This window comes from Lissotriton vulgaris, chromosome 7 (genome assembly GCF_964263255.1).
Source record: "Lissotriton vulgaris chromosome 7, aLisVul1.2, whole genome shotgun sequence".
In the NCBI taxonomy this organism is placed as follows: domain Eukaryota; kingdom Metazoa; phylum Chordata; class Amphibia; order Caudata; family Salamandridae; genus Lissotriton; species Lissotriton vulgaris.
This window is the reverse complement of record NC_141695.1, coordinates 486,847,164-486,866,092: the sequence shown is the minus strand read 5'-3', so window position 1 is coordinate 486,866,092 and position 18,929 is coordinate 486,847,164. Positions and strand designations below refer to the sequence as shown.

General features: G+C 44.6%; 1 protein-coding gene across 2 annotated transcripts in view; it reads left to right on the top strand.

Annotated features, from left to right (window-relative positions):
• Nucleotides 1–18,563, top strand: part of GAS7 (growth arrest specific 7) — a 1,296,657-nt gene extending 1,278,094 nt beyond the window's left edge. For both annotated transcript variants that reach the window (XM_086930551.1, XM_086930552.1), the window contains exon 14: nt 14,248–18,563. In XM_086930551.1, coding sequence (XP_086786677.1) covers nt 14,248–14,361 — 114 coding nt within the window. In that variant the 3' untranslated portion in view covers nt 14,362–18,563. The remainder of the gene's footprint in view (nt 1–14,247) is intronic.
• The last annotated feature ends 366 nt before the right edge of the window (nt 18,564–18,929 follow it).

Here is an 18,929-nt window from a genome sequence, read left to right as displayed (position 1 = left end):
TGGAAGCATTTCGGGGCGGCCCGGCAGCAGGCGGGGTTCCGGCCGGCATTGAGTGCGTTGAGGGCGGCGTCATCGTAGTTCTCTCAGGTCGTCTTGCGTCGGTGGGGGCCAGGGGTCCTGGGTCCTTAGTTTCCACCTATATTACTTAGTAAGTATGCTTCAATGCAAAGCTATAACGCAACTGAACAAGATTGCAGGCTTGAGACATTGATTAGACAATGAGTTTACATCCATAATTTGTCATGTTATGTTTGCTAATATTTATAAAGCGCTGAGAAACAGAGACCAAGTAACATCAAACAAAGCATTCCACTACTACGAAGCTCACAACTTAAAGAGCCATGCTTTCAGACTCTTCCTAAAAGTAAGGAGGTCTGAGTTCTGTCTAAGGAAGAAGGGTAGGTTATTCCACAGCCGAGAGGCCACTGCTTGGAAAGATCTACCCCATACCCCGGAGATATCAAAGAAATGTGAGCTAATTAAGGAAAGTTGGTTACTACGAGCTGGAATTTCTTTGGATCCGATTATTGCACAATTTCTGCCTCTAGGAAAATACTAGCTTCATTTGGATAACCAAAACATTAAAAGAAACAAAATTTCGTACACAAAATTATCCACCATCCAAAAAGGTGTGATTTATAATAATTACAATTCCGAAGTGAAGGTATAAATTATATGAATTTACTGGGTTAAAACATTAACAAGGAAGAAACCTAATATCTAGTGATTTATTTTTTTTACAGGAAGACATATTTTTAAAATATCGGTATTATATACAGGTAGTATGAAGCTAACCAAAGATGGCAAAATAAACAACCACAACATAACAGATTTTTTTTTCTTCAAAAAAACAGATTATTGTGACACAGAATGAAAGGGAGGGAGGGAAAATAATGATTTTTTTCCAGCAAGCTGGGTTTTAGAATTGGAGCCCTCTCCTGAATTTACATTATATAAAAGCAGCAACTCTATTACTCTGTATTTTTAAAAACGTTCTTCTGATTGTCTCCACTCTAATGGTGTTTGGCGATGATAACCAATTTGTAATGCAAAGCATGTATAGGTGCGATTAAATGGGAGTGCAGCCAACTAAGAGCTCCTGAAAAGAGAAAGCAACTTTAGAAATGAGTAGCTTCTCTGAAGTCTATCTCTCTTATACAGTGGGAGCAGTGGTACAACATTAGCCCCTGCAGTACCCCAAGCTCCAATCAGCCTACTATGGCACTCTGCACGGGCAGCGGCCCCTGGCTTGCGAGCTCCTGACTAGATCCAGAGCGTAAGGGCCCCCCTTCATGTACTTTGCAGGGGGGCCATCAAGTTTTGGTGGAACCTTCAGTTAAGCCAGTACAGTACCTTTGAACCAATGTCCAAGGGTTTAGGACTGGAGGGGCACCACTTGGAGCATTATTACTCACTCAAGTTGGGTCCAGGTACAGGTTGAAGATGGTTGAGCCATTTCTGTACTTAGGCTCTTATCAGGAGGCCAGCCAACAAGCCCACTGAGTCACTTTAGTAGCCCTGGGTCCAAGCAGAAAAGCAGGTCTCAAGCAGAAGTGCAGTCTTCCGAGGGCACAATTCGGGCTTCAGGCAGCAAGGCAGTCCTATTGGTGCAGCAGAGCAGCCCGCTACAAAGTAGGTCAAAGACAGCAGGGTATTCCTCTGGAAATCCTTATGCCGGTCCAAAAAAGAACTGAAGAGTTGCTCTAAGGGCGCTATTTTTATAGCCGGTGCCCCCTTTGAACCTTTGAAGTGGGAAACGGTTAGTAAGTTTTCCCCCAAAGGAATTCTCTGGAATTTCCTGCCTCCCTGCCCTCGTCCCAAGTTGCCTGGGGACCCAATGACCTAGCATGAAATTCTTTGAAAGTGTGCTGAGGAAGCCCCTTTGAAATGCAAGTGTTGTAGGAAACTGCTCCTCCCCCCATCATCCTACCTAGATGGTTCCTCCTGCCATCATACTATTGCAAGCCTATCGACTCGAATGCAGGGTGCATTGTTCACTTTGAAAACTATTTAACACTTTTATAAATCAAAATATGCAAAAATACTTACTTCTATCTCATTTTTTATTCATTGTATTCAGCCTTATTTTTCATATTTCTCATTATTTTCAATGACTCATACATGTTATAAACAAAAAACTTTAAACTTTCAAAAACATGGATTCACTTCCAATTTGTTTAACATCAATGTAATACTGTAACACTCACCGTAATACATAAGATGCACATCCTGTTTCTTTTCATGCACAGGCCCATGCGTATGCCATCACCCTGCCATCACCCATGTATTGTGTGGCTGTTTGGACGGAACAGTGGAATCTAGACAAGAAAGGAAATGTACAAAGAATAAATATAGACTAAAAAGAACTATATTTCTTTTTTGAAAATGTGAAGCCAGACAGTTTAATATCTTGATAAGGATAATACAAAAGGAGTTTGTCACAAAGTGTGATGTACGTGGGACAGCAGCCGATGTCTGACTAACACACTAGGGGGACACAAACAGAAAAGGGGAATAATAGGCAAGGTAGGGTCATCTGAATATCATAAGTCATAAGCAGACAATCCACAATATACACATATGCATGCACAATTTTTGTCAACTATGCATTTAGTGCATTTTAGGTCGACGACGTTTCGAACCATACATGATATTTGTTCATCTTCAGGACAGTAATAATTGCCGAGAGAGTAAACAATGTCACTATAACCCACTGTGTGGGAATCAATATGCCAAACAATACCAATGGGAAGTAAACGGGGAGGGTAAAGAAGAAAGAGGGGGAGACATAAAGAAAAATAAATCATGTCAGTTACACGGTCCCATATATCAACTGCATACGATGTACACAACTCACACCATGCCAAAGTGTAAACGGCGGCAAAGTGTGGTGCACAGCTGTTACATGCAGTGCGCTTGGGGTGGTTCAAGAAATGTGGGTACGTTAGGCGGCGCATCATCCAAAGTGCGACAGGGACTGGCAGTGATGACAATAAAGTGAAGGATGTCACTATGGTGAAGGAATAAAATGGGATAAGGTGAACATCGCTCAGGCACGTAGTAAGAATACATTGAGGTTGCCGATGTCTCAAGAGACCACCGCACGAGAGTCAGTGAGTGAAGGGATGTGAACAGGTGCAAGGGCGAGGATCTGTGAAACTGGTCACGATAAACGGGAGCTCGGACGAAGGCTTACCGGTGGGGTAAGCTGTGAATCAATCAGCGCGGGAATGGCGATTGATTAGGTGGGTTTCTATGAAAAAAAAGGGGTGATGGTTACATAGAAGTGAGGATTTCATCGGCAGCAGACCAACCGCGTGGGAGAGAAAACTTACCATGGGAACGGGTCCGGCGTGAAAAACTGAAAGATCTATGGAGAAAAACAGGTGATTACGATAGGGCAACCCGAAGCAAGTTACGAGTGAACAGCCGAACGCTGTGCTAGGAGGGCTTACCCTGTTCAGTGAATCTGTGGAAGAGAAGGGGAGTTACAAAAATCAAGGTTAAGTCTAAGTACAGGTGTCAGAGTTACAAAACCGCAGTGCGTCAAGGCGCAAGGAGTGGGCTTACCGAGATAGAAGACTGGTGCAGGTCCACAATGGGGTCCTTGCACGGCGTGAGGGAAACTTCACAGGTGGCAATCTACGGTGTGTGGCCGTTATTAAGAATGAAGTTCCTGGTCACATGGAGGTTGGTAACCAATAGTGTAGTGAGCTAAAAAACGGTGATGGATCAAGCCCTGATCTTTGGACTGGGTAGGAGTGGTCTGCTTAATTCAGATACTCTGTCCATCACCACCCCCCTTTCTGAATGGTAACCAATAGTGGCACGGCGAAAAGTGTCGGCCATTTTGGGTTGGGCGAAGATTTCGAGTCCACCCATGTGATTAGAAGGAGCCATTGGGAATGCAGTAGGTAACTGCAGGGGCCATCTTGGGTGTACTATAGGCAAAAGAAACGCGGTGGTAATAACATGCAACATGCGAAAGCCAAAACACGCGCAATGAAGGGCTAAAGTGAATCTGAAAGGTGTGACATTCAAAATACCGCTGTGAGAGGCCAGGCGGTGACATATAAAAGATAAACAGTAAAGCAAAACAGCATTGGACAATGTCCTAATAAAGTGGTGAATATGGTTAAGACATTTTACATCAAAAAACGGGGTTTAGAGAGCCTGTCAAAGTCGTATCCTGATTACTGAAGTCAAGTGTGTGGCCCAGCCACACCAGTGGTTATACATAAGTTCCATTGTGCAGGGCAAGGCTAGGGTCTAAATCAGGGAGGTCCAGTCCTCCGTGCGATTCAGACCAGTGTGCAGGCTCTGGGTCTTGAGTATCCAGTGCAGTTCCTCTTTGTTCAGTAGCTGCTGTAGGTTCCCTCCATGGTTAGGGAGTTTGATCACAGAAAGGATTGTCCACTTGAAGTCCATTTCCGTGTGGGACAGTTCCGTAAAATGGTGCACAAGAGGAGCATTGGGAGTTCTGCAACGGATTCTGCTCCTGTGTTGACACATTCTTGTACGTGCTTTCTGAGTTGTCTGCCTTATATAAATCATAGAACATGGACACACAATAGCATAGATGACATTTGTACTGTTACAATTAGAAAATTGTCTACGAGCATGCTTGATATCATTATGCGTGAATTCCTTGCCTTCTATAGTAGTATCACACATGGAGCAGTTGCCGCATTTTACATGCCCAGTGAGTCTAGGGAGACCCCAGAGATTGTATATTGTAGCCGTTTGATCTGGAGCGGGTAACGCAGCACACACCAAATGGTCTCTCAAATTTTGGGATTTCTTGAATACAAACATAGGTTTGTCTAGTTGGAGTTGGCCTGCATTCAGCACTGGCCAATGTTTTTTGATACTCTTGGTAAGTGAATTGGATGCTGGCGAAAAGGTGGTAACACAGACCAGACGGTTCTGTTATTCTTTCGGTTTGGGTTCAAGCAACACCTCGCTAGGGCACAACCAAGCCCTTTTAAGTGTAGATCTTATAAGTCTACGTGGGTAGCCTCTAGCGCTGAGTTTGGCGCTGAGTGACTGTGCTTCTTTGAAATAATCCTCTTTGAGGTAGCAATTTCTTCTCAACCTCAGAAATTGTGAGTAAGGGAGGAAATCACGGAGAGCTCTAGGGTGGTTGCTCTTGTAGCTTAACAGAGTGTAGCGTTCCGTGGGTTTCCTTTAGAGGCTGGTGATTAATAAGCCATCTTTATCCTGTATGGTTAGGTCTAGAAAAGGAATGCTAGAGTGGCTAGTGGTAAGGGTGTAGGTGAGACCACTACAATTGCTGTTTAGCCAGTGTAGAAAATGGGGTAACAGATCCTCAAAGTCGTTCCAAATCAAGAAGATATAGTCAATATACCGCTTCCATAGGGCAATGCCACTATGGAAGGGGTTTGACGAGGCCAAAATGCGGCCACATTCAAGACTGTCCATGTATGATATGGCCAAATTGGGGGCAAAAACAGCCCCCATAGAAGTACCCTTGATTTGGCCATAGTACTGACCATCAAACAAGAAATAATTCTTGGACAGACATATCTCAAGGAGTTGCAGGATGAACATGGTGGGTGTGAGATGAGGTCGGAGACGTCTATTGAGGATGTCTTGAATAATCAGCATGAAATCATTCTGTGGTATGTTGGTATATAATGACTCAACATCCAGAGTACATAGTACACTGGATGTGGAATCATAAGGGCATTACTCTATCAGATTGATCATGTGCATACTATCCCGTATATAGCATTGGGTAGCAGGCACAAAATCCCTGATGAAATAGTCTACAAAAAGACCCATCCACCCAGGGGGCAGAATACATTTCATTGATTATCTACTAGGAGGCGGAACTAGAATTAAAATGATATATAGGTCACTAATGGAATCGATACATGATGATATGGATAAATGTGAGACCTTGTGGATGGCGAAATTAGGGGATCCGGATGTCGATTGAGACAAAGCAGTACAACTAGCAGGCAAACTGTTTCGCTCCACGAACTTAAGAGCACAACATTACAAACCCCTTTTTAATCTGTATTATACACCTGCCAAGTTATTTCAATGGGGTAAAAGGGAGGATGACAAATGCCCAATGTGTCAGGAAGGGCCGGCCAACTTGGTGCATATGTTTTGTCATTGTGAAAAATTAAAGGGAATTTGTGCTGAGATCGAGAAGTACTGGGAGGGGCTGATAGGTATTTAGATCAACCTATCCCCTACCCTTATCATAACTGGAATTGACAGTAACTTGGTCTTTAAAAAGGAGGAGGAAGCCTTTGTGTTTATATGTGTGGCAGTCTTATGGATTTTGCTGGCGGCAGGATGGAAGGAAAGCTTAGCACCTTCCTTCCAGTTGTGGTTAGCCAGGCTCCTGGAAATTCATAACATCGACTCCTCTCTGTATATTCGGAGAGGCAGGAGGATGAGGGAGCTGGGACTGAATATCTGTGCCCCCCTTAAGGATTGGAGGGAGTCTCATCTTTAGCCTACTCTATTGTATATATATGAATTTTCCCCTTGATTTTAGCACAAAAAGTCAGTTTTTTTAACATGTATTTCGGCTGATTTTATACTGCTTAAATATGTGTATAATTGATTTATTAAGTCAATGAATTACTATTGTATTGATTTGTGTATTGTACCAGGTATTAATAAATAAATAAATAAAAGAGATGGTCCAGGAAACCTACCTGCCCCGAACACTAAGAAATACGGGCAGTGGGTGACCGTCAATGGGAGGAAGATAGAGGCTCTGAGAGACACAGGAGCCAGTGTGACATCCGTGAGGTGTCAGTGGGTGGCTGAAGAGCAGGTCATTCCCAAAGTACTTCACCCAGTAGTTACAGCTGACAACTCTGTGTCTCTCTGCAAAGTGGCACAGATTCCATTTGAGTGGAGGCGGGTCTCAGGTCTCTTGAAGGTTGTTGTGAGTCCATCCATGCCTGTACACTGTCTGCTAGGAAATGACCTGGAGAGTTCCCTATGGAAGGAGGTGGAACACCAGGCTCATATGGAGATGTTGGGTTTGCCTGAGTGGGTCTATGTGTCCACTGGGTCTATGGCAGCCAGTAGGGGTGATCCAACAGAACTGGAGCCTGAAACAGTGGCCCAGGAACCTGCCAGGGAGAGAAGGGGCAAGGGGCATGGGAAACCAGCCCCAGCCGTTCCCATGGTCCAGGAAGGAGCTGAACCTGAGGTGAATGCCCCTGGAGCCTACAGGGGAACAGGTGGCCGAACTGGGAGACCTACCTGAGCTGACTTATTGGCAGCAAGAGGGTGGCCCCTCCAGGGAGGAGTTCTGCAAAGCGCAGAGGGAATGCCCTTCTCTCATTGGTGTGCGGCAGCAGGCTGCAGACCAGGCAGAAGGTGGAGAGTCCAAGGATCATCTAATTTACTGGGAAGATGAGTTGCTTTATAGTGAGCCTAAGTTTACTGAGCCCGGTGCAGCCCGTGTGCTGGTGGGACCCGAGCGCTTCAGGAACTTCCTAATGGGTCTGGCTCATGACGTGCCTTTCGCAGGACATCTGGGGCAAGACAAGATCTTCAAAAGGCTTGTCACCCACTTCCTCTGGCCCTGGATGAAGAAGCACGTTGGTACATCCTGTAGGACTTGCCAGACATGTCAGGCAAGTGGCAAGAGCGTAGGGAAGTGCAAGGCACCCCTCCAACCCTTTACTGTGGTAAGCACCCCTCTCGAGCGGGTAAGCATAGACATTGTGGGGCCACTGGACTGCAAGACAGCCTTAGGCAACAGGTACATCCTGGTCTTTGTGGACGATGCCACCCGGTACCCGAAAGCTGTACCTCTCAGGACAATCACAGCACCCATAGTGGACCGTGCATTGATGGGGATCATTTCTCCTGCTGGGTTCCCCATAGAGGTGGTCTCCGACTGGGATACCAACTTCATCTCTAGGTACATAAAGTCTCTGTGGGAGGAGTGTGGGGTAGCTTATAAGTTCACCACTCCTTACCATCCTCAAGGAAACAGGTTGGTTGAGAGGTTTAACCGCACTCTGAAAGGTAGGTTATGGGCCTAGCGGAGCCCATGAGACGGAAGTGGGACGTCTTTTTACCATGCCTGTTGTTTGCCTACAGGGAGGTGCCTCAGATGTCCTTAGGATTCAGTCCCTTTGAACTTCTGCATGGCCACCCTGTTAGAGGACCTCTCACTCTGGTGAAGGAGGGGTGGGAGAAATCCTGTGGGAAAACCCCCAGTATGTGTTAAGCTACATGCTGGCCTTCCGCAACCAGACTCAATGTTTCAGGAAGCTCTCTCAGGAGAAGCTACCCAGGAGGAAATAGGATGGTACAACCATAAGATCACTGTGGTTGAATTTCAACCTGGGCAGAAAGTGTGGGTGATGGCGCCAGTGGAGCCTTGCGCACTCCAGGACAAGTGGACTGGGCCATATGAGGAGGTAGAGCGCAAGTGAAGTAACCTACCTGGTTAACTTGCAGACTCCCAGGCAGCCCCTGAGGGTCTTACATGCGAACTGCCTCAAACCCCACTTTGAGAGGTCTGATGTGACAATGCTCCTGGCTACAGATGCTGGAATGGAAGAGGAAAGGGACCCTCTTCCTCACATCCTGGCAGCCAAGGAGCAAGACGGGTCAGTGGTGGGGTCTTCTCGCCCACCCTGACCCCTGAACAGAAGAGGGACTGTCGCCAGGTGTTGGGTCAGTTTGCCTCCCTGTACTCCCTGACCCCAGGTGTCACCAATTGGTGCGTCCATGATGTGGACACTGGAGATAGTCTACCTGTGGAACAGACATTTTACAGGGTAGCTGACAAGGTCAGGGCCAGCATCAAGGAAGAGGTTTCCAAGATGTTGGCGCTAGGGGTAATTGAGCCCTCCAGCAGCCCCTGGGCTAACCCAGTGGTCTTCGTGCCAAAAGCTGCTGCGCCCGGTGCCACTCAATGCGGTCACCAAGACTGATGCACACTCCATCCCCAGAGCTGATGTGCTTGTGGATTGGTTGGGAGCTTGCCAGTACCTCAGTACATTTGACTTAACATCTGGGTACTGGCAGATTGCCTTAACTGACAGGGCCAAGGAGAGGTCTTTGTTTTGAACGCCAGAGGGGCACTTCCAGTTTTGTGTCATACCCTTTGGGTTGAAGAACCCCTCTGCCACGTTCCAGAGACTGGTCACCTGGATGACATTGCTGTTTTCAGCTCCACATGGGAGGAACACTTGCAACACCTCTGTGAAGTGTTGAAGACTCTGCAAAGGGCAGACCTCACTATCAAGGCCAGTACGTGCCAGATAGGGCAGGGTTCAGTGGTGTATTTGGGACACCAGGTAGGGAGCGGCCAGGTGGTGCCCCTACAGGCAAAGATTGATACCATTCTGGCTTGGGAGCCCCCCAAGACCCAAACGGAGGTGAGAATCTTTTTAGGTCTCACCGGGTATTACTGATGGTTTGTAAAGGTATATGGCCAATGCTTGTGGTCAGTCCAGGTTCTTCCGCCTTAGTGAAGAGAACTCCAGAGAGTGTAGGCAGAGCTCCTCACTTTCACCTGGAGGGGACACATGTTAGACCTGGCATCTTTGGCGCGGTTTCCCCTGTCTTTTTGCCTCTACCTCCTGTGTTTTTGATGCTGTGCTGGATTTCATTTTTGCTAGTTTAGATGCTTTGGGCACTTTGCCACTGGTGATCAGTGTCAAAGTGCAAGTGCTCCCTGATATATGGTTATTGTAATTGGTTATCCATGATTGGCATATTTGTATTACCATGAAGTTCCTAGTAAAGTACACTGAGTGTGCCAGGGCAGGCGATTCAAATGCTACTAGTGGGCCTGCAGCACTGATTGTGCCACCCATATGAGTAGCCCCAACATGATGTCTCAGGCCTGCCATGCAGCCCTGGCCAGTGTCCACACCGGCCAGGCCTAACCCTTCCCTTTCTGTACACATTGGACACCCCTATAGAAGGCCCTAGGTACCCCCATGGACAGGGTGCAGTGTATATGAAAGGTAGAGCATGTACTGGTGTGTGTGACATGCTCTGGTATTGAATTACAACCATTTTCTTTTTTCACTATTGAGAGGTCTATATTGCCCATAGGCTATAATGGGGATTGCTGAGTAGACTGTTTACCTGCATATCTTCCCATAGGAGCAAGATAGAAACTTAAAGTCTGGTATCCCTGAACTCAGAATTTAATGACACATATTTTAGGAAGGATGGTTTTTAAATCCTGTGTTTGAGAACATTACTTTTAGAAAGTGGCTGTTCTCTTGTCTAACCTTTCTGTGTGCCTTGGCCTGTTTGTGAATTGACTGTCTGGTTTGTGAGTGACAGGGGCCGGGGAGCCCCCAGCAGCGTGGATGAGTCAGCCCTAGGCTGAATGACTGCAACTGCATCGTGAGTGGTGGGAGGGGATAGCACCTGGGCCTGAATAGGGCTGTGCCTGCCTTCCACAATACTGGCTTCACCTCCTGCTGAGCGGCTGATGACCCAACCCCTCCCTCTGAAAGGAGAGGAGAAGACAGAAAACATAAAACTCAGGAACTGACCTGAACTGGTTCTGACTAAGCCAAGGCCTTTCTGCCTCTAGAGAACAAAGGAAAGACTGGTATAAGACAAGCTACCCAGATTACAGAAAATTAGAACATCCTGGAATCAAGAAGGAACCTCTGCCAAGGAGAAAGCTGGAAGACTGAAGAGGAAGGGCCGTCCTGCTGTGTGTTTGTGGACTGACCTGCAGTTGCTTTGCTGCCAAGGAGAGGGGAAGGACTTTGTTGGTGCTTACTCCCCTTGGTTGAAGAGATCTCCATGGGCCTGAAGAGAGCTGGCCTCCTGTTAGGAAGTCCCTGGAACAAAAGGACTTCACCCCCAGCTTCCCCCCTGAACTCTGCTGAGAGAGTTCTGCCTTTCCAAGAGTGCTGAATCCGACTGAGGGGCCTCTGGACATTGTGGCCTGCTGTTTGGGAAGCTGGTCAAGGAGAAACTAAGACAGTATGCAAATTTTCACTCATCGCTCGTGGAGCGCATCCCCGACAGTGCAAGGAAATTCCCGCCGCCGTGAAAATAGAGATCATCACAGCGCCTGTTGCCGCTGCAAGAGCCGACGCATCATTCGCTGGCGGAATGCATCAGCCCGGTGCGGGAAGATTGCTGTCGCTGGGAATATCGTCGTAGAGCCTGTCATCGCTGGGTGAGGTCGCCGCACCGCTTGCTCGTGGACCACATCACGTTGCTGCGTACGTAGTCGCAGAGCCATCGCATAGAGGGGCCGCGAGAGGAGAAGATCGACTCTGCGCTGCGCATCGTGCCACACCTGAGATCGTCACCATCCCGAAGAGCGTCGCATCGTGCCTTTGCGAGACACTTCCTACGGAACCTGCGCACAGTAATCCATACAAGGTATCGCATCCCTCCCCATACAGACCGGATTTGTCGCAACACGCCCGCTGTGTCCAGTGGGGCTGTCGCATTGCCTCCCCAGGATCTCAGGAGTGACGCATCGCTTGTTTCTCAACACTGCAGCTTCCATTTGGAACTTTTGTCGCATCTACAGGTACTTTGGTCTAAACGTGATGCAACTTTGGATTATCTTGACGCAAACCCTAGAACTCTTTTAAAATCATATTCTTTAACTGTGTATGTTGGATTTTTGTCATTTTGGTCTTGTGTAGTTTATATAAAGATATTTTATTTTTCTAAACTAATGTGGAGTCCATTTGTGGTGTTTTCACTGTGTTACTGTGAGTGTTGGTATAAATACTTTACACATTGCCTTTGATAAGCCTGTCTGCTTGTGCCAAGCTACCAAGGGGATGAGCAGGGATTATCTAAAGAGTGTATCCCCCTTACCCTGACTAGAAGCAAGGGTCCCTACTTGGACATTGGTACCTACCTGTGCCAACTAGAGACCCCCAGATCTAACACCTTGTAATGCCCTCTTAGCTCAGGGATGATCCTCAGCAGACTAACTGCATTAGCGCCTTGATGCCTTCGGGCCTTTGTTCATGCTCCATAAATTATCAAATGAAATGTAACTATTGTAGGAAAGCAGTTTGAGAACTTACTATCCTGAAGTACCCTAAAGCCGCCTTGTCCCAGCCTCTTCTGATCGGTCAGCCTTGGACAGCCTGAGTCCCGCTGCTCCCTGAACAGGTGTGAAGAGGTCTGAGGCTACAACAACACAGCCATTTGGTGGGAGTAGATCTCCTTCCTGAAGAAGCCATATCGAGGAAGGGGGCTTGGTAGATAAGCTGGAGTTCAAAGGCAGGAACCTCTATAGAAAACAGATGTCTCCAGACCCATACCTCCCCCATTTCCTTGACCTATAGGCCAATGGGAGCCCCCCCCCCGAATTTGATTAGGAGAGAGGTTGGGAGGGGAATGTAGTTAGTTTTTAGCCACACTTCTTTGTTGGATTACACTGACACATACCCCAAGGAGAGATTCTCCTCATTTAGTTTTTTGGGAGAATGTTGCATTCTGGACTAGAGTTGCCACACCTCATAGGAAGTGGTCTTACAAGAGGAAAGTAGCTTAGTTCCTGTTCGTTAGGGTGCCCGCCTCCCTCAAGCCAGAAATGAAAGATAACTAAAACAGCTTGACAGAGATTACCAGATCACTTATTGTAAAAGGAGAGAAGGACTGCCCTGCCTCCTGACTAGTAACATGTACGAAAGTGCTGAAGAATTCACCTGCAAAATCAAAGAGAGGGTACCCCAGCTGACCAATTGTAACTTAATTTGTCCTGGACTGCAGAAGAGTATTGTGAGAGAGGGAGTCCTAGCTGCTAAATGGCATCCCAGAACGTCTGAACCCTTGGTCAGTGCTAGAGGACAGGTGTCTTCCCAAAGGAACCAAGAAAACAGCAAGATCTGAAAACTTTCAAACTTTTTGCAAAGTTTTTCAGAAAAGGTCCAGGAGAAAACAGGCTTAACATAAAAAATTAAGCTTTTGCATCACAAAAACCTGCTTTATATCTCGGGATAAAACATCATGAGCATACCCCACACCTCTTACTGGTGACAATACTTCAGGTACTAGCTCTATAATGCTGCACACTCTGGGTGCTCCTCTCCCTATTCAAAATCTTTTGTGTCTATCTCCTCCATGAACTGTACTGTGTGTGTTTTTCACTTCCCACAATTTCTCCCATCCACCACCAACAAATGTGTGAAAAGTGAGGAGGCACCTCACGGAAACACCCTCCAGGGAGCTACTGATAGGTTCTCATCAGTGTGCTCCACTTATCATCGGCAGCCTCCACACCATACAAAATATATGTGAAGAAATGTGCACAACTTAGTTGAAACAAAAGTTGTGAAAAAACCTGACACCCTACTGTAAGAGCAATTAAGAAGAATTTTTCTAGCTCCTACACTGTAAAAACGAGCTAAACAACCACTGGCACTACGTCCAATTTTAATTGCTGCTGTGTGTTTGCTCACATTAAAAAAAAGACCTACTGTTGTGCTCCATCTTTTCAATATAAGAAGCCAACCTGTTTCATTGCCTATTGATGCTTTCGGCAATTTCTTCAGGGCTAGGGGTCAATCCTCGCCACACTAGAAGACTATAACTCACAGTTAGAATGTGGTGCGGTACCCCCATATTTGAAAGGACAGACCAGAGTTTTCTACGGGGTACGAGATCAAAAGCCGCCCACAGATCTACAAAAATGGTATAGATGCTGCCACCCTCCAACTTTACCGTTTTCCAATATATAAGGGCCAGGCGGGAGATTTGGTCTATAGTAGAAACTTTTTTCCTGAGCCCTGCCTGATAGGGGGTCAGGACTGAGTGATCAAGCATCCACACTGATAGGCGGTCCAGAATCAGCCTCGCGAAGACCTTTTGTGGGACGTCAATTAGGCTGATAGGCCTGTAGTTGGCTGGGAGCAGAGGAGAGCCCTTCTTAAAAATGGGTACAATCTCTGCCCCTAGCCAGTACTAGGGAAATCAGAATGAACTTGTTTAGCACCATTATGGTAAGGAGTGCTTCTGTTGATGCGTAGCACCTATTGTGGGCCCTTGTTTTAAATTGCTTTTTAATATTTTTGTCAATGTTTATACCCATCTCATCTACATGGGCTCCCATTTCAATGGAATTGTGACCCAACAGTCATGGAGTTGTAAAACATTTTGTAATGTAACAGTTCCAAATAGACTGCAATGCAACTGAATTGTGGGCACTCATACATGCATTTTGGTCTTAATCATGCCTTGGTGTGTGTCATGTAGTAATCATCTCTTGTCTCTTTGTTTTAGACGGTAGAACCCGTAGATCAGCTGCTTCAGAAGGTGGATCCCGCCAAAGACAGAGAATTGTGGGTTAAGGAACACAAAACAGGAGACATCAGACCAGTTGATATGGAGATATAGACAAAATCAGTAGACGGTTGATTTATAAATTCAAAGGTTTCTTTTCTGACCACGATGAATGCTTTTGTAAAGTTTTAGAAGGTACAATGAAGACTGGTCAGCTGTCAAATACATTATTTTATTAGCTGCATCGGGTACAAGAAATTATTCTTATGAAAATGAAACATGATCAGCAATGGAACTATTATACAATGAGAAATTGTAATACAGTAATAACTCTTGTGTATGCTATACATTCCATGTATATTTTTAATGTAATGTAATTGGAGACAAAGAAAGATGTTGGTGTTATCAACCATCAGGAAGAACAAGCTACAGTCATGGTTCTTGCTCAATTTAGTCTTCATTCCAAGCTGCAGCCCACATCACATTCTACGTGCCAGACATGGAAGCTTCAACTACAAGTTGCCATTGACAATAAGTGATGCCATGTTTGAGGATAGGAACAGTTGTCATTCACCTGTGCTATGCAAGGGTCGATTCATGTATGAACACAAACATGTCTTGATGCAATCTTTGGTATAATTGCATTAGCTTTTGTACTTAATGATGGAGTAGGTTGTGCGAGAGACCAATAAAGGGCGAATAGAGCTGAGCCTGTCTGGTGAATTCGGACCTGGAACATCTGTTAAATAGTAGGCTTTGGAAACGCTAAGATCACTAGATTGGGTGATGCCAGTAGCCCTCTAGCGAATTGTGAAGGAGAATCAGATTATCTGCTTTTTCTTGCAAATGAGAGATTTGGAAATGAAAAATCGTTTTCAACGAGGGCATAGTTTGTGGGCTTTCACTGAACATGCGCCTGCACTTCTAAAACTTCTGCTGTTCCCTACAGTAGCCACTGTAGTGTCGTCACAGATTAGCAAACAGCTGTTGCAAGATGTCGGCATCCTATGAAGCACTCTTCCTACTTCTAGTTTTTTTGCATACATGCTTACTACCCTGAATATTTTGTTGCAGTCAGTTGTTTTGTACTTTTAGAGGAGAAGATGGGTATATTTCCAAGACAAGAATCATATACACTTAACACAAAATTGCAGTTACGGTAGATTCAAATGATGTTTCAGGTGACATACCTTTTACGACCTCCCACATTGTCATGGTTTTGCATGAAATTGTGTTTTTTGAATTTACGAATTGATGGCTGTGTTTCTAGTGACTCTTATGTCCCTTGTCTACTCATACAGCTCAAATATCTGATCATCCAATATTATGGTATGTGCAGCTAACGCACCTTCAAGTAGCACAGTAGATAGATTCATTCTGGAAAATGAAAAGTGAGATTTCTGCGACTTAAGGGCAATTGTATTTTGCCAGCATTCTTTCAGACGTCAATAATACTGTACACGTTTTTCCGAAATGTAGATTACTCAAACCTTAAGTACTAAATTTAGCACAAAAAACCCTCTCAGTTGTTTCTGATGCTTTTCTTTAGCAACATATTTATATAGTACATTTGTACCCTACGTAGCCCAGCCCGAAGCTAAAGTCCCACTGACACTGGACCACTCCTGCTTATGCTCATGTGTTGGTACCTTCATTGGCAGGGAGTCATGTGGACTTACAACAGAACCACATGCCTGCCACGTCCCTCACATCTACATTTGCTGAAAGTATTGCACTTCTAAATCCAGAGTGTCACCCCTTCACAGTTATTAAGCCTGAGCTCACAATTGCTGAAAATATTGCTCTTGTATGTCCAGCGTGTCTTTCCACTAGCCTCTCTCTGTTGCCATTGAATGATGCAAATCAAAAACTCCTTTACAAAGCAGGTTGGGGCATTTCCTCTGGTTGGCATCTGATGCACGAATCATGAAAAGGGGACTTGGGTGTCCAGTGGTTCAGCTCGAAGGGGCTGCAGGCGAGCTGGTGCAGGTGACATGTTGAGCTTTAGGTTGTCTGACGCTCAGCCTTCCAAGAGGCGGCACTATGCCCGTGAGCTCATTACGAAGGAGAGAAAAACATAATTCCGTTTGTCCTTTTCGTGTGTTCCTTTCTTTTCTATTCCTTCATGCAGTACTTGTCTCAGTGAGTCAGGCACAATGTTTTCTCAGCGAGACAATTTGTAATCAAGCCAGTTTGCTTTACACAAACAACGAGCAAAACTTTGTGTCATCCGAAATGTAGAAAAGTTCTCATATTTGTGTAGCGAGAAACTGGATATATATGCAAGTTTATGCCATTGTAATACACATTTCCTCGGTTTTTACTATACAAATATGTATCTTTGAGGCATGAAACTCCATCCGATATTTTTTGCAACAGTTGTTGAATTGTGATTGACACTAACTTCAGGATATCAAACACTCGTTTACCAATAAAGGGAGCGAATTGCTAGAGTGATGTCATAGTCTATAAAAGCTTTGAAAGATTTTCCGTGAATTTTGAGGTTACAGTTTGGGGTCAAATTTTCCTCCAAAATTTGCATTCATTGACCAATAGAAAAAATATTTTCGGCCAATTGGTCCAAATTTCTTTTCTTTGATTTAAATGGCTCTCAATTTTCTGTTGTCTATGTGTGTGCTATTTCAAAGGAAATATGGAATGTGTGCCAAGGGTAATGAAGGGCAAAATCTGACTTGATCAGGCAGGCCCATGGTTTTTTGGTGTTTCCTCACTTTTACCTCTTCAAATATGTCTTCTAAGAACCCTTGTTTTCCTTCACTAGATGATTGCCTTTTAATACACAGATAAAGTAGCAAGTATAGAGGAGCTGTGGCTCCTGCAAGTGACAGTTTCCAGAATTACTGCTCTGCTTTCAACTCTCATAACCCCAATAGCCATTAAAGTTCAATCCTCGGGAACTAATCTGCATTACCAACAGCCCTAGAAGAATGCCAGACGTGGGCATCCTCTAACCAATAGTTGCTGATTCTGCTATAGAATGTAGCTTTAAGTAATGCAGCTAATTTCTGTGTTTATTTACACCAATCTAGAGTTAAATGACTTCTTTAGTGTCACGAAAACAATAATTTAAAATGACTTTTAAAAGAACCTTTGGCCTCTTGACAAATCAACAGCGTGTACACAAAAGTTCCACACAACACTCTCCTGCTGACTGATAATTCTTGGTTTGTGCAGTAGAAGAGATTGGCAGGATAATGAAACTAAAAACCAAATGTTTGAGTCTTCTGTTTCTTGGTGTGGTAACATCTGAGACCTTCCGATTTTTCTGTAAGCACTGACATAGAAACCTAAATTGTCGTATCTCAGCCACCACAAATGAACACTAGGTTGAACATATTCTCCAGAATTATGTGGATCCTCCATCCAGGCAAGTTGAAATTCTGTTCAAGAACCTAATATCGATAACTGGTGACATGTGACCAGCCGCGGCCCGTGCAGTTTAGGGTGGTGGGGCTGGGTGGTGTGGATTTCAATGAGAGAAATTAATTTCTTATTTGAATTTCCCTCATCATCGTCCATCAAAATCCCCCCTCCCCGCCCCCCTTCACCCCCCATCCCAAGCCCCACCAGTCTTGCCTGCATGGGCTGCAGCTGCATGTGACATTGTTTCCAAGGCATTATAAGTGCAAAACCTGATATATTCAAATAAGCATAAGCGAAAACCATTTCACCAAGCAGTGGCCTAAACTAGATTGACTGATAAAAAGGTATTTTACTAAATACAGGAAAACTCTCCTACAAAACCTGCGCTAAAATAACACAGAGCACACCTACAGCATGACTGTGGTGTCCACTGCATGGGATGTATGGTTTGAATTATTAGTTGACTGATTAATTGTAATTCCATTCCCTAAGCAACAGCTGTTTCTTCCTATGAAATCAAGGTTTTTGTCAACTCTTGCTACATTCCTCACCATTGGAGCTTGATCATTGTTCCTAGTACAGGGTGAGCATATGCTTGATAAAATGAAACCTTCTGAATTATTGTGCCACGTTGCCCATGGTGAAAATCTCAAGGGAAATGGAGCCTTTTTGTATTGGTACTTTTAATATTCTACAAAACCTAAGTTTCATAAACATTTTGGCAGTGCTATTTTGCATAAAACTATTTTGATATTCTTATATTTTCCATGATCTCTGTGATAAAGGTTTTAAAAATGAATCTCAGAAAAGCACAACAACTTTGTAAACAATTGGGCACATTTAAAAACACATTCACTTATGGACTGCAGACCTACATGCATGTTATTTACATAGTATATTGCTGGTAATAAAATGATGGCTGAGTTTGAAAACAATGTCTGCTTTGAAACACATTTATTCTTAAAAATAAATAACAAAGTGTGTTTTGTACAGATACCTAGTCTGCTAAATTAAATATTTTAATAAATATTTGCACAGTATACTTACATGCATTACACACAATACTATGGCTTCATTGTATTGTTATAGTGATAGTAAATGTATGTAGACATGGACGGATGTGAAAATGGTAAGCATTGCATAAACTGAAAACTTCAATCAAGAAACAAATATGCAAAAATAAAAATACTAATTTTCCTTAGCACAAAATGGCCACAGTATGCAGCATTGTCTGCTATTTTCCCCTAAGCATGCCTTGGTTTTCTATGGTACTCAGGTTGTGAGAAAGAACATCATGC